General features: G+C 47.3%; 1 protein-coding gene across 4 annotated transcripts in view; it reads right to left on the bottom strand.

Annotated features, from left to right (window-relative positions):
- eps8l2 (EPS8 signaling adaptor L2) overlaps window positions 1-13,873 on the bottom strand; it is a 173,573-nt gene that overhangs the window by 76,129 nt on the left and 83,571 nt on the right. For all 4 annotated transcript variants that reach the window (XM_045688582.2, XM_082957476.1, XM_045688583.2 and 1 more), the window contains 3 exons: window positions 10,548-10,716; window positions 7,504-7,538; window positions 7,158-7,266 (listed from right to left, as the gene is read on the bottom strand). In XM_045688582.2, the coding sequence (XP_045544538.2) occupies window positions 7,158-7,266; window positions 7,504-7,538; window positions 10,548-10,716 (313 nt within the window). The remainder of the gene's footprint in view (window positions 1-7,157; window positions 7,267-7,503; window positions 7,539-10,547; window positions 10,717-13,873) is intronic.

The following is a 13,873-nucleotide window of genomic DNA, read 5'->3' on the forward strand; positions in this document are numbered from 1 at the left end:
CACCAGACTATATACTACCACTGTTTATCGTCCTCTATCACCTGCAGGGTCACAATGACAATCAGCACCAGACTATATACTACCACTGTTTATCGTCCTCTATCACCTGCAGGGTCACAATGACAATCAGCACCAGACTATATACTACCACTGTTTATCGTCCTCTATCACCTGCAGGGTCACAATGACAATCAGCACCAGACTATATACTACCACTGTTTATCGTCCTCTACCACCTGCAGGGCCACAATGACAATCAGCACCAGACTATATACTACCACTGTTTATCGTCCTCTATCACCTGCAGGGTCACAATGACAATCAGCACCAGACTATATACTACCACTGTTTATCGTCCTCTATCACCTGCAGGGTCACAATGACAATCAGCACCAGACTATATACTACCACTGTTTATCGTCCTCTATCACCTGCAGGGCCACAATGACAATCAGCACCAGACTATATACTACCACTGTTTATCGTCCTCTATCACCTGCAGGGCCACAATGACAATCAGCACCAGACTATATACTACCACTGTTTATCGTCCTCTATCACCTGCATGGTCACAATGACAATCAGCACCAGACTATATACTACCACTGTTTATCGTCCTCTATCACCTGCAGGGCCACAATGACAATCAGCACCAGACTATATACTACCACTGTTTATCGTCCTCTATCACCTGCAGGGCCACAATGACAATCAGCACCAGACTATATACTACCACTGTTTATCGTCCTCTATCACCTGCAGGGCCACAATGACAATCAGCACCAGACTATATACTACCACTGTTTATCGTCCTCTACCACCTGCAGGGCCACAATGACAATCAGCACCAGACTATATACTACCACTGTTTATCGTCCTCTATCACCTGCAGGGTCACAATGACAATCAGCACCAGACTATATACTACCACTGTTTATCGTCCTCTATCACCTGCAGGGCCACAATGACAATCAGCACCAGACTATATACTACCACTGTTTATCGTCCTCTATCACCTGCAGGGCCACAATGACAATCAGCACCAGACTATATACTACCACTGTTTATCGTCCTCTATCACCTGCAGGGTCACAATGACAATCAGCACCAGACTATATACTACCACTGTTTATCGTCCTCTATCACCTGCAGGGCCACAATGACAATCAGCACCAGACTATATACTACCACTGTTTATCGTCCTCTATCACCTGCAGGGCCACAATGACAATCAGCACCAGACTATATACTACCACTGTTTATCGTCCTCTATCACCTGCAGGGCCACAATGACAATCAGCACCAGACTATATACTACCACTGTTTATCGTCCTCTATCACCTGCAGGGTCACAATGACAATCAGCACCAGACTATATACTACCACTGTTTATCGTCCTCTATCACCTGCAGGGTCACAATGACAATCAGCACCAGACTATATACTACCACTGTTTATCGTCCTCTATCACCTGCAGGGTCACAATGACAATCAGCACCAGACTATATACTACCACTGTTTATCGTCCTCTACCACCTGCAGGGTCACAATGACAATCAGCACCAGACTATATACTACCACTGTTTATCGTCCTCTATCACCTGCAGGGCCACAATGACAATCAGCACCAGACTATATACTACCACTGTTTATCGTCCTCTATCACCTGCAGGGCCACAATGACAATCAGCACCAGACTATATACTACCACTGTTTATCGTCCTCTATCACCTGCAGGGTCACAATGACAATCAGCACCAGACTATATACTACCACTGTTTATCGTCCTCTATCACCTGCAGGGTCACAATGACAATCAGCACCAGACTATATACTACCACTGTTTATCGTCCTCTATCACCTGCAGGGCCACAATGACAATCAGCACCAGACTATATACTACCACTGTTTATCGTCCTCTATCACCTGCAGGGCCGCAATGACAATCAGCACCAGACTATATACTACCACTGTTTATCGTCCTCTATCACCTGCAGGGCCGCAATGACAATCAGCACCAGACTATATACTACCACTGTTTATCGTCCTCTATCACCTGCAGGGTCACAATGACAATCAGCACCAGACTATATACTACCACTGTTTATCGTCCTCTATCACCTGCAGGGCCACAATGACAATCAGCACCAGACTATATACTACCACTGTTTATCGTCCTCTATCACCTGCAGGGCCGCAATGACAATCAGCACCAGACTATATACTACCACTGTTTATCGTCCTCTATCACCTGCAGGGCCGCAATGACAATCAGCACCAGACTATATACTACCACTGTTTATCGTCCTCTACCACCTGCAGGGTCACAATGACAATCAGCACCAGACTATATACTACCACTGTTTATCGTCCTCTATCACCTGCAGGGCCACAATGACAATCAGCACCAGACTATATACTACCACTGTTTATCGTCCTCTATCACCTGCAGGGTCACAATGACAATCAGCACCAGACTATATACTACCACTGTTTATCGTCCTCTATCACCTGCAGGGTCACAATGACAATCAGCACCAGACTATATACTACCACTGTTTATCGTCCTCTATCACCTGCAGGGTCACAATGACAATCAGCACCAGACTATATACTACCACTGTTTATCGTCCTCTATCACCTGCAGGGTCACAATGACAATCAGCACCAGACTATATACTACCACTGTTTATCGTCCTCTATCACCTGCAGGGCCACAATGACAATCAGCACCAGACTATATACTACCACTGTTTATCGTCCTCTACCACCTGCAGGGTCACAATGACAATCAGCACCAGACTATATACTACCACTGTTTATCGTCCTCTATCACCTGCAGGGTCACAATGACAATCAGCACCAGACTATATACTACCACTGTTTATCGTCCTCTATCACCTGCAGGGCCACAATGACAATCAGCACCAGACTATATACTACCACTGTTTATCGTCCTCTATCACCTGCAGGGCCACAATGACAATCAGCACCAGACTATATACTACCACTGTTTATCGTCCTCTATCACCTGCAGGGTCACAATGACAATCAGCACCAGACTATATACTACCACTGTTTATCGTCCTCTATCACCTGCAGGGTCACAATGACAATCAGCACCAGACTATATACTACCACTGTTTATCGTCCTCTATCACCTGCAGGGTCACAATGACAATCAGCACCAGACTATATACTACCACTGTTTATCGTCCTCTATCACCTGCAGGGCCACAATGACAATCAGCACCAGACTATATACTACCACTGTTTATCGTCCTCTATCACCTGCAGGGCCACAATGACAATCAGCACCAGACTATATACTACCACTGTTTATCGTCCTCTATCACCTGCAGGGCCACAATGACAATCAGCACCAGACTATATACTACCACTGTTTATCGTCCTCTATCACCTGCAGGGCCACAATGACAATCAGCACCAGACTATATACTACCACTGTTTATCGTCCTCTATCACCTGCAGGGTCACAATGACAATCAGCACCAGACTATATACTACCACTGTTTATCGTCCTCTATCACCTGCAGGGTCACAATGACAATCAGCACCAGACTATATACTACCACTGTTTATCGTCCTCTATCACCTGCAGGGCACAATGACAATCAGCACCAGACTATATACTACCACTGTTTATCGTCCTCTATCACCTGCAGGGCCACAATGACAATCAGCACCAGACTATATACTACCACTGTTTATCGTCCTCTATCACCTGCAGGGCCACAATGACAATCAGCACCAGACTATATACTACCACTGTTTATCGTCCTCTATCACCTGCAGGGCCACAATGACAATCAGCACCAGACTATATACTACCACTGTTTATCGTCCTCTATCACCTGCAGGGTCACAATGACAATCAGCACCAGACTATATACTACCACTGTTTATCGTCCTCTATCACCTGCAGGGTCACAATGACAATCAGCACCAGACTATATACTACCACTGTTTATCGTCCTCTATCACCTGCAGGGCCACAATGACAATCAGCACCAGACTATATACTACCACTGTTTATCGTCCTCTATCACCTGCAGGGCCACAATGACAATCAGCACCAGACTATATACTACCACTGTTTATCGTCCTCTATCACCTGCAGGGCCACAATGACAATCAGCACCAGACTATATACTACCACTGTTTATCGTCCTCTATCACCTGCAGGGTCACAATGACAATCAGCACCAGACTATATACTACCACTGTTTATCGTCCTCTATCACCTGCAGGGCCACAATGACAATCAGCACCAGACTATATACTACCACTGTTTATCGTCCTCTATCACCTGCAGGGCCACAATGACAATCAGCACCAGACTATATACTACCACTGTTTATCGTCCTCTATCACCTGCAGGGTCACAATGACAATCAGCACCAGACTATATACTACCACTGTTTATCGTCCTCTATCACCTGCAGGGTCACAATGACAATCAGCACCAGACTATATACTACCACTGTTTATCGTCCTCTATCACCTGCAGGGCCACAATGACAATCAGCACCAGACTATATACTACCACTGTTTATCGTCCTCTATCACCTGCAGGGCCACAATGACAATCAGCACCAGACTATATACTACCACTGTTTATCGTCCTCTATCACCTGCAGGGCCACAATGACAATCAGCACCAGACTATATACTACCACTGTTTATCGTCCTCTATCACCTGCAGGGCCACAATGACAATCAGCACCAGACTATATACTACCACTGTTTATCGTCCTCTATCACCTGCAGGGTCACAATGACAATCAGCACCAGACTATATACTACCACTGTTTATCGTCCTCTATCACCTGCAGGGTCACAATGACAATCAGCACCAGACTATATACTACCACTGTTTATCGTCCTCTATCACCTGCAGGGTCACAATGACAATCAGCACCAGACTATATACTACCACTGTTTATCGTCCTCTATCACCTGCAGGGTCACAATGACAATCAGCACCAGACTATATACTACCACTGTTTATCGTCCTCTATCACCTGCAGGGCCACAATGACAATCAGCACCAGACTATATACTACCACTGTTTATCGTCCTCTACCACCTGCAGGGTCACAATGACAATCAGCACCAGACTATATACTACCACTGTTTATCGTCCTCTATCACCTGCAGGGTCACAATGACAATCAGCACCAGACTATATACTACCACTGTTTATCGTCCTCTATCACCTGCAGGGCCACAATGACAATCAGCACCAGACTATATACTACCACTGTTTATCGTCCTCTATCACCTGCAGGGCCACAATGACAATCAGCACCAGACTATATACTACCACTGTTTATCGTCCTCTATCACCTGCAGGGTCACAATGACAATCAGCACCAGACTATATACTACCACTGTTTATCGTCCTCTATCACCTGCAGGGTCACAATGACAATCAGCACCAGACTATATACTACCACTGTTTATCGTCCTCTATCACCTGCAGGGTCACAATGACAATCAGCACCAGACTATATACTACCACTGTTTATCGTCCTCTATCACCTGCAGGGTCACAATGACAATCAGCACCAGACTATATACTACCACTGTTTATCGTCCTCTATCACCTGCAGGGCCACAATGACAATCAGCACCAGACTATATACTACCACTGTTTATCGTCCTCTATCACCTGCAGGGCCACAATGACATAATATAATAACCATGACCTTTAACCCTTGTTTACTTGTATTGACTCCACTGTTTATCGTCCTCTATCACCTGCAGGGCTGCAATGACGTAAATAATAATAATAATAATAATAATAGTAATAATAATAATAATAATAATAATAAACCATTAGGCATGTTGTTGTTTTTAAATCTGAAACTTACGGTTTCATATGGGTGGCCCAAGCATGACTCGAACTCACAACCCAGGATTTAATAGCTCTACGTCACTCTGCATGTCACTCCGCAGTAAGGACCATGGCATAACTCACTCCATGTCATCCTAACTCTCACTCCATGTCATCCTAACTCTCACTCCATGTCATCCTAACTCTCACTCCATGTCTCATCCTAACTCTCACTCCATGTCATCCTAACTCTCACTCCATGTCATCCTAACTCTCACTCCATGTCATCCTAAATCTCACTCCATGTCTCATCCTAACTCTCACTCCATGTCATCCTAACTCTCACTCCATGTCATCCTAACTAGTTGCAAAGAAAAAGCCATTTTTCAGACTGGCCAATAAAAATAAAATATTAAGACGGGCATAAGAACACAGACACTGGAAAGAGATGAGGCTTTTTCTTTGCAACTCTGCCTAGAAGGCCAGCATCCCGGAGTCGCCTCTTCACTGTTGACGTTGAGACTGGTGTTTTGCGGGTACTATTTAATGAAGCTGCCAGTTGAGGACTTGTGAGGCGTCTGTTTCTCAAACTAGACTCTCTAATGTACTTGTCCTCTTGCTCAGTTGTGCACCGGGGCCTCCCACTCCTCTTTCTATTCTGGTTAGAACCAGTTTGTGCTGTTCTGTGAAGGGAGTAGTACACAGCGTTGTACGAGATCTTCAGTTTCTTGCCAATTTCTCGTCATACTGTCAGCACCAGACTATATACTATCAGCACCAGACTATATACTATCAGCACCAGACTATATACTGTCAGCACCAGACTATATACTGTCAGCACCAGACTATATACTGTCATACTATCAGCACCAGACTATATACTATCAGCACCAGACTATATACTGTCAGCACCAGACTATATACTGTCAGCACCAGACTATATACTATCAGCACCAGACTATATACTGTCAGCACCAGACTATATACTGTCAGCACCAGACTATATACTGTCAGCACCAGACTATATACTGTCAGCACCAGACTATATACTATCAGCACCAGACTATATACTGTCAGCACCAGACTATATACTGTCAGCACCAGACTATATACTGTCAGCACCAGACTATATACTGTCAGCACCAGACTATATACTGTCAGCACCAGACTATATACTATCAGCACCAGACTATATACTATCAGCACCAGACTATATACTGTCAGCACCAGACTATATACTGTCATACTATCAGCACCAGACTATATACTATCAGCACCAGACTATATACTGTCTTACCTCTAGCACCTCGTCCTGCAGCACTGACAGTTCGTTGGCATTGCGGGCCACAAAGTGGTAGCGGATCTTGGCATATTTACGGGACGAGGAGGTCAGCCCATTGTTGGACCTGGGACAGGAGAAGAATGTACACGTTATTTCTCATGGATCATTCACAACAAATACTGGCCCAGATTTAGCTACACGTCTGTTACATGGTCTGTATTAACACCTTAACACCATATACGTTTTATAGCAGCTCAAGAAATAACACTTTGAGAAACATTTTTTGTTCAGTAATGGTAGTAGCAGCATGTAATTTAGAATCACAGTCGTAGTAGTAATCTGGGAAATATAATCCATTTACCCATTCGATGAGTTTAAAGAGTGGGTTCCAAAAATCTGAAAGAGAGAGAGAGAGAAAATGTTATAGGGCGGCGCACAATTTGACCAGCGTCGTCCAGGTTAGGGGAGAGTTTGGCCGGGGTAGGCCGTCATTGTAAATAAGAATTTGTTCTTAATTGACTGTCCTAGTTAAATAAAATAATTAAATAAAAAATGATGTTCTGGACTAGTATGTGTCTGACTAGTAAATAACTCAACGTTTTTCAAACCTGCATCACTGAAGAAATGTAAACAAACAAATGAAGAACTAACAGTGGGTGGCTGGGAGAAGTCTGGATGGCTGGGAGAAGTCTGGATGGCTGGGAGAAGTCTGGGTGGCTGGGAGAAGTCTGGGTGGCTGGGAGAAGTCTGGATGGCTGGGAGAAGTCTGGATGGCTGGGAGAAGTCTGGGTGGCTGGGAGAAGTCTGGGTGGCTGGGAGAAGTCTGGGTGGCTGGGAGAAGTCTGGATGGCTGGGAGAAGTCTGGGTGGCTGGGAGAAGTCTGGGTGGCTGGGAGAAGTCTGGATGGCTGGGAGAAGTCTGGGTGGCTGGGAGAAGTCTGGATGGCTGGGAGAAGTCTGGGTGGCTGGGAGAAGTCTGGATGGCTGGGAGAAGTCTGGGTGGCTGGGAGAAGTCTGGATGGCTGGGAGAAGTCTGGGTGGCTGGGAGAAGTCTGGGTGGCTGGGAGAAGTCTGGATGGCTGGGAGAAGTCTGGGTGGCTGGGAGAAGTCTGGGTGGCTGGGAGAAGTCTGGGTGGCTGGGAGAAGTCTGGATGGCTGGGAGAAGTCTGGGTGGCTGGGAGAAGTCTGGGTGGCTGGGAGAAGTCTGGATGGCTGGGAGAAGTCTGGGTGGCTGGGAGAAGTCTGGGTGGCTGGGAGAAGTCTGGATGGCTGGGAGAAGTCTGGGTGGCTGGGAGAAGTCTGGGTGGCTGGGAGAAGTCTGGATGGCTGGGAGAAGTCTGGATGGCTGGGAGAAGTCTGGATGGCTGGGAGAAGTCTGGATGGCTGGGAGAAGTCTGGGTGGCTGGGAGAAGTCTGGATGGCTGGGAGAAGTCTGGATGGCTGGGAGAAGTCTGGGTGGCTGGGAGAAGTCTGGGTGGCTGGGAGAAGTCTGGGTGGCTGGGAGAAGTCTGGGTGGCTGGGAGAAGTCTGGGTGGCTGGGAGAAGTCTGGGTGGCTGGGAGAAGTCTGGGTGGCTGGGAGAAGTCTGGGTGGCTGGGAGAAGTCTGGGTGGCTGGGAGAAGTCTGGGTGGCTGGGAGAAGTCTGGGTGGCTGGGAGAAGTCTGGGTGGCTGGGAGAAGTCTGGGTGGCTGGGAGAAGTCTGGGTGGCTGGGAGAAGTCTGGGTGGCTGGGAGAAGTCTGGGTGGCTGGGAGAAGTCTGGGTGGCTGGGAGAAGTCTGGGTGGCTGGGAGAAGTCTGGGTGGCTGGGAGAAGTCTGGGTGGCTGGGAGAAGTCTGGGTGGCTGGGAGAAGTCTGGGTGGCTGGGAGAAGTCTGGATGGCTGGGAGAAGTCTGGGTGGCTGGGAGAAGTCTGGGTGGCTGGGAGAAGTCTGGGTGGCTGGGAGAAGTCTGGGTGGCTGGGAGAAGTCTGGGTGGCTGGGAGAAGTCTGGATGGCTGGGAGAAGTCTGGGTGGCTGGGAGAAGTCTGGGTGGCTGGGAGAAGTCTGGGTGGCTGGGAGAAGTCTGGATGGCTGGGAGAAGTCTGGGTGGCTGGGAGAAGTCTGGATGGCTGGGAGAAGTCTGGGTGGCTGGGAGAAGTCTGGGTGGCTGGGAGAAGTCTGGGTGGCTGGGAGAAGTCTGGGTGGCTGGGAGAAGTCTGGGTGGCTGGGAGAAGTCTGGGTGGCTGGGAGAAGTCTGGATGGCTGGGAGAAGTCTGGGTGGCTGGGAGAAGTCTGGATGGCTGGGAGAAGTCTGGATGGCTGGGAGAAGTCTGGATGGCTGGGAGAAGTCTGGATGGCTGGGAGAAGTCTGGATGGCTGGGAGAAGTCTGGATGGCTGGGAGAAGTCTGGATGGCTGGGAGAAGTCTGGATGGCTGGGAGAAGTCTGGATGGCTGGGAGAAGTCTGGGTGGCTGGGAGAAGTCTGGGTGGCTGGGAGAAGTCTGGGTGGCTGGGAGAAGTCTGGGTGGCTGGGAGAAGTCTGGATGGCTGGGAGAAGTCTGGATGGCTGGGAGAAGTCTGGATGGCTGGGAGAAGTCTGGATGGCTGGGAGAAGTCTGGATGGCTGGGAGAAGTCTGGGTGGCTGGGAGAAGTCTGGGTGGCTGGGAGAAGTCTGGATGGCTGGGAGAAGTCTGGGTGGCTGGGAGAAGTCTGGGTGGCTGGGAGAAGTCTGGGTGGCTGGGAGAAGTCTGGATGGCTGGGAGAAGTCTGGATGGCTGGGAGAAGTCTGGGTGGCTGGGAGAAGTCTGGATGGCTGGGAGAAGTCTGGGTGGCTGGGAGAAGTCTGGATGGCTGGGAGAAGTCTGGGTGGCTGGGAGAAGTCTGGGTGGCTGGGAGAAGTCTGGATGGCTGGGAGAAGTCTGGGTGGCTGGGAGAAGTCTGGGTGGCTGGGAGAAGTCTGGGTGGCTGGGAGAAGTCTGGGTGGCTGGGAGAAGTCTGGGTGGCTGGGAGAAGTCTGGGTGGCTGGGAGAAGTCTGGATGGCTGGGAGAAGTCTGGGTGGCTGGGAGAAGTCTGGATGGCTGGGAGAAGTCTGGGTGGCTGGGAGAAGTCTGGATGGCTGGGAGAAGTCTGGATGGCTGGGAGAAGTCTGGGTGGCTGGGAGAAGTCTGGGTGGCTGGGAGAAGTCTGGGTGGCTGGGAGAAGTCTGGGTGGCTGGGAGAAGTCTGGGTGGCTGGGAGAAGTCTGGGTGGCTGGGAGAAGTCTGGGTGGCTGGGAGAAGTCTACTAGAATGACTCAAATGGACAGCAGTCTAAAACTGTATGAGTATAAAACGTGTGTGTGTGTGTGTGTGTGTGTGTGTGTGTGTGTGTGTGTGTGTGTGTGTGTGTGTGTGTGTGTGTGTGTGTGTGTGTGTGTGTGTGTGTACACACCTCGTCTGACTTGTAGGGGGACAGAAGGTTGGATATGGGGGACCTGGGAGGTTCCCCTGATCCCTCTGTCTCCCACGGGGAGGTCCTGAACAGCTCAGCTGGGGGCTCCCACCCGTTCCTGAATTTAGGGAAGTAAGTAGGAGCACACTGGTCCCGCGGCCAGTCCGCTCTGCAAGGGGCAGGGGGGAGGTTGTTAATGCTGATACAGAGAGAACAAGTGTATAAAAACGTATAAAGTATTAGAACAGCAGGCTGAACCAGTTTAACAGCAGGCTGAAACCAGTTTAACAGCAGGCTGAACCAGTTTAACAGCAGGCTGAACCAGTTTAACAGCAGGCTGAACAGTTTAACAGCAGGCTGAACCAGTTTAACAGCAGGCTGAACCAGTTTAACAGCAGGCTGAACCAGTTTAACAGCAGGCTGAACCAGTTTAACAGCAGGCTGAACCAGTTTAACAGCAGGCTGAACCAGTTTAACAGCAGGCTGAACCAGTTTAACAGCAGGCTGAACCAGCTTAACAGCAGGCTGAACAGCTTAACAGCAGGCTGAACCAGTTTAACAGCAGGCTGAACCAGCTTAACAGCAGGCTGAACCAGCTTAACAGCAGGCTGAACAGTTTAACAGCAGGCTGAACCAGCTTAATGCGCAATGCCAAGCATCGGCTGAAGTGGTGAAAAAAAAGCTTGCCGCCATTGGACTCTCGAGCAGTGGAAACTCGTTCTCTGGAGTGATGAATCACGTTTCACCCTCTGGCAGTCAAACGGACTAATCTGGGTTTGGCAGATGCCAGGAGAACGCTACCTGCCCCAATGCAGAGTGCCAACTGTAAAGTTTGGTGGAGGAGGAATAATGGTCTGGGGCTGTTTTTCATGGTTCAGGCCCCTTAGTTCCAGTGAAGAGAAATCTTAACGCTACAGCATTCAATGACATTCTAGATGATTCTGTGCTTCCAACTTTGTGGCAACAGTTCGGGGAAGGCCCTTTCCTGTTTCAGCATGACAATGCCCCTGTGCACAAAGCGAGGTCCATACAAAAATGGTTTGTCGAGATCGGTGTGGAAGAACTTGACTTTCCTGCACAGAGCCCTGACCTCAACCCCATCAGCACCTTTGGGATGAATTGGAACACCAACTGCGAGCCAGGCCTAATCGCCCAACATCAGTGCCCCACCTCACTAATGCTCGTGGTTGAATGGAAGCAAGTCCCCGCAACAATGTTCCAACATCTAGTGGAAAGCCTTCCCAGAAGAGTGGAGGCTGTTATAGCAGCAATGTTCCAACATCTAGTGGAAAGCCTTCCCAGAAGAGTGGAGGCTGTTATAGCAGCAATGTTCCAACATCTAGTGGAAAGCCTTCCCAGAAGAGTGGAGGCTGTTATAGCAGCAATGTACCAACATCTAGTGGAAAGCCTTCCCAGAAGAGTGGAGGCTGTTATAGCAGCAATGTTCCAACATCTAGTGGAAAGCCTTCCCAGAAGAGTGGAGGCTGTTATAGCAGCAATGTTCCAACATCTAGTGGAAAGCCTTCCCAGAAGAGTGGAGGCTGTTATAGCAGCAATGTACCAACATCTAGTGGAAAGCCTTCCCAGAAGAGTGGAGGCTGTTATAGCAGCAATGTTCCAACATCTAGTGGAAAGCCTTCCCAGAAGAGTGGAGGCTGTTATAGCAGCAATGTTCCAACATCTAGTGGAAAGCCTTCCCAGAAGAGTGGAGGCTGTTATAGCAGCAAAGGGGGGACCAACTCCATATGAATGCCCATGATTTTGGAATGAGATGTTCGACGAGCAGGTGTCCACATACTTTTGGTAATATATAGGGCCGTGGAAGTCACAACATTTGGTCAGCCGGTGAAAAAAATAACTGTTGGTATCATGGTAATTTACCGTTAATTAACATAAACACATTTAGCATCTCATGGCTTCCACACACAGCCTACAAGCCACTGATGCAGACCTTTGGAACATCTACATTTTAAAAAGTCCTAATAAATCCATGTAATATAGCCTACACCTTCACAATAAATCAAATATTTATTTTAGACAGGTCTAAAGAAGCATTATGATATGAAGAAAATGTAGTCTATTTCAGAGGAAGTAAATAGCATATTCTGAGCTTTCCATTCGTTCGGTCCTGATCTGGCTATTCCATATGGCTGTAGGCTACACTAGTTCATTTAGCAGACTAGATTTGGTTAGAATTCTGTGGCTTTATTTTATATTATTTTATAGTATGAAGAATACAATTGAACTAAGCTGAATAAAATAGAAAGGATATTTTCTCCCAAACAATTTGAGGGAGTGCGCACAGATCCCAAATTAATACAACCACTAGCATCAAAAAAAATGTTTTACGCAATGAGGCTGATGCAACAGATCACAACGTTTAGGTTAAAATGTTGATAAACTATGAGGCTATTTCTTCACATTATAAGCGCAGCAATGCGGACACAGCAGTGGGCTATAAGCAAGAATGTTCCATTAGCGGGAAAACACCATTATCAAAAGTGACTGCAAATGTGATCATTCATGCATTACTTTTGTTATAAAGGTGCATTTTAAATGGTGAAAATTATCTTCCCCAAACTTGAAACTCACGCGTTCTGTATATATGCCAGTTAGGCTCTACACCCCCTTGTAAAGAGGATTAATGTGCTTCATTTTAAGGAGTTATTTGGCCACTTTAGTTGTGATACAAACCTTATCAAAGCATGTTGGCCTATGGGTTAGGCGTAATGAGGTGTGGGACTATGATTTGAAAAAGTCACAACAACAAAAAGCCATTGTTTCTTGCCTTAAACTGAGCCTGATTCACAAGTGATAATATATAATTTGACAAGTGATAAGCTGATATTGTCTCCCGTCACATTATTCTTGATTTAATCTTGTCTTTATATATACTAAATAATGTAGGTGTGAAATTTGTTTTCATTTAGAATGGACCATTATCATGCACCTGTCTGGAAACAGGAGCCGTGGAAAAGATACATAGAGAATGGAGGACGTTTCCCATTGTTCATTTTCATGCCAGCCAAGTAGGCTATACTCCTGTTGTAAAGAGAAGCAATGTGCTTAATATTAGGAAAGTTGAGAAATAAATACAGTAGGCCTAGCCTATAGAAAGCTGATGGAATCCTCCTCTTTTTATTAGAGGCCATCATTCAGTTTTCTCGTGCAATTGCATAGCCTACAGAAATGTTGGGCTTTCATGAAGTGTTTGATTAGATTTTTGATTACATTTGCATTGATGTCAGAGTGATTAGAGGGACAATAGAGTGCTGAGTACCAGGCAGTTAGCAAGTTTGGTAGGTTACTAATGACCATCAGCAGCA

This window comes from Salmo salar, chromosome 10, assembly GCF_965601325.2.
Source record: "Salmo salar chromosome 10, fSalSal1, whole genome shotgun sequence".
NCBI classification, from domain to species: Eukaryota; Metazoa; Chordata; class Actinopteri; order Salmoniformes; family Salmonidae; genus Salmo; species Salmo salar.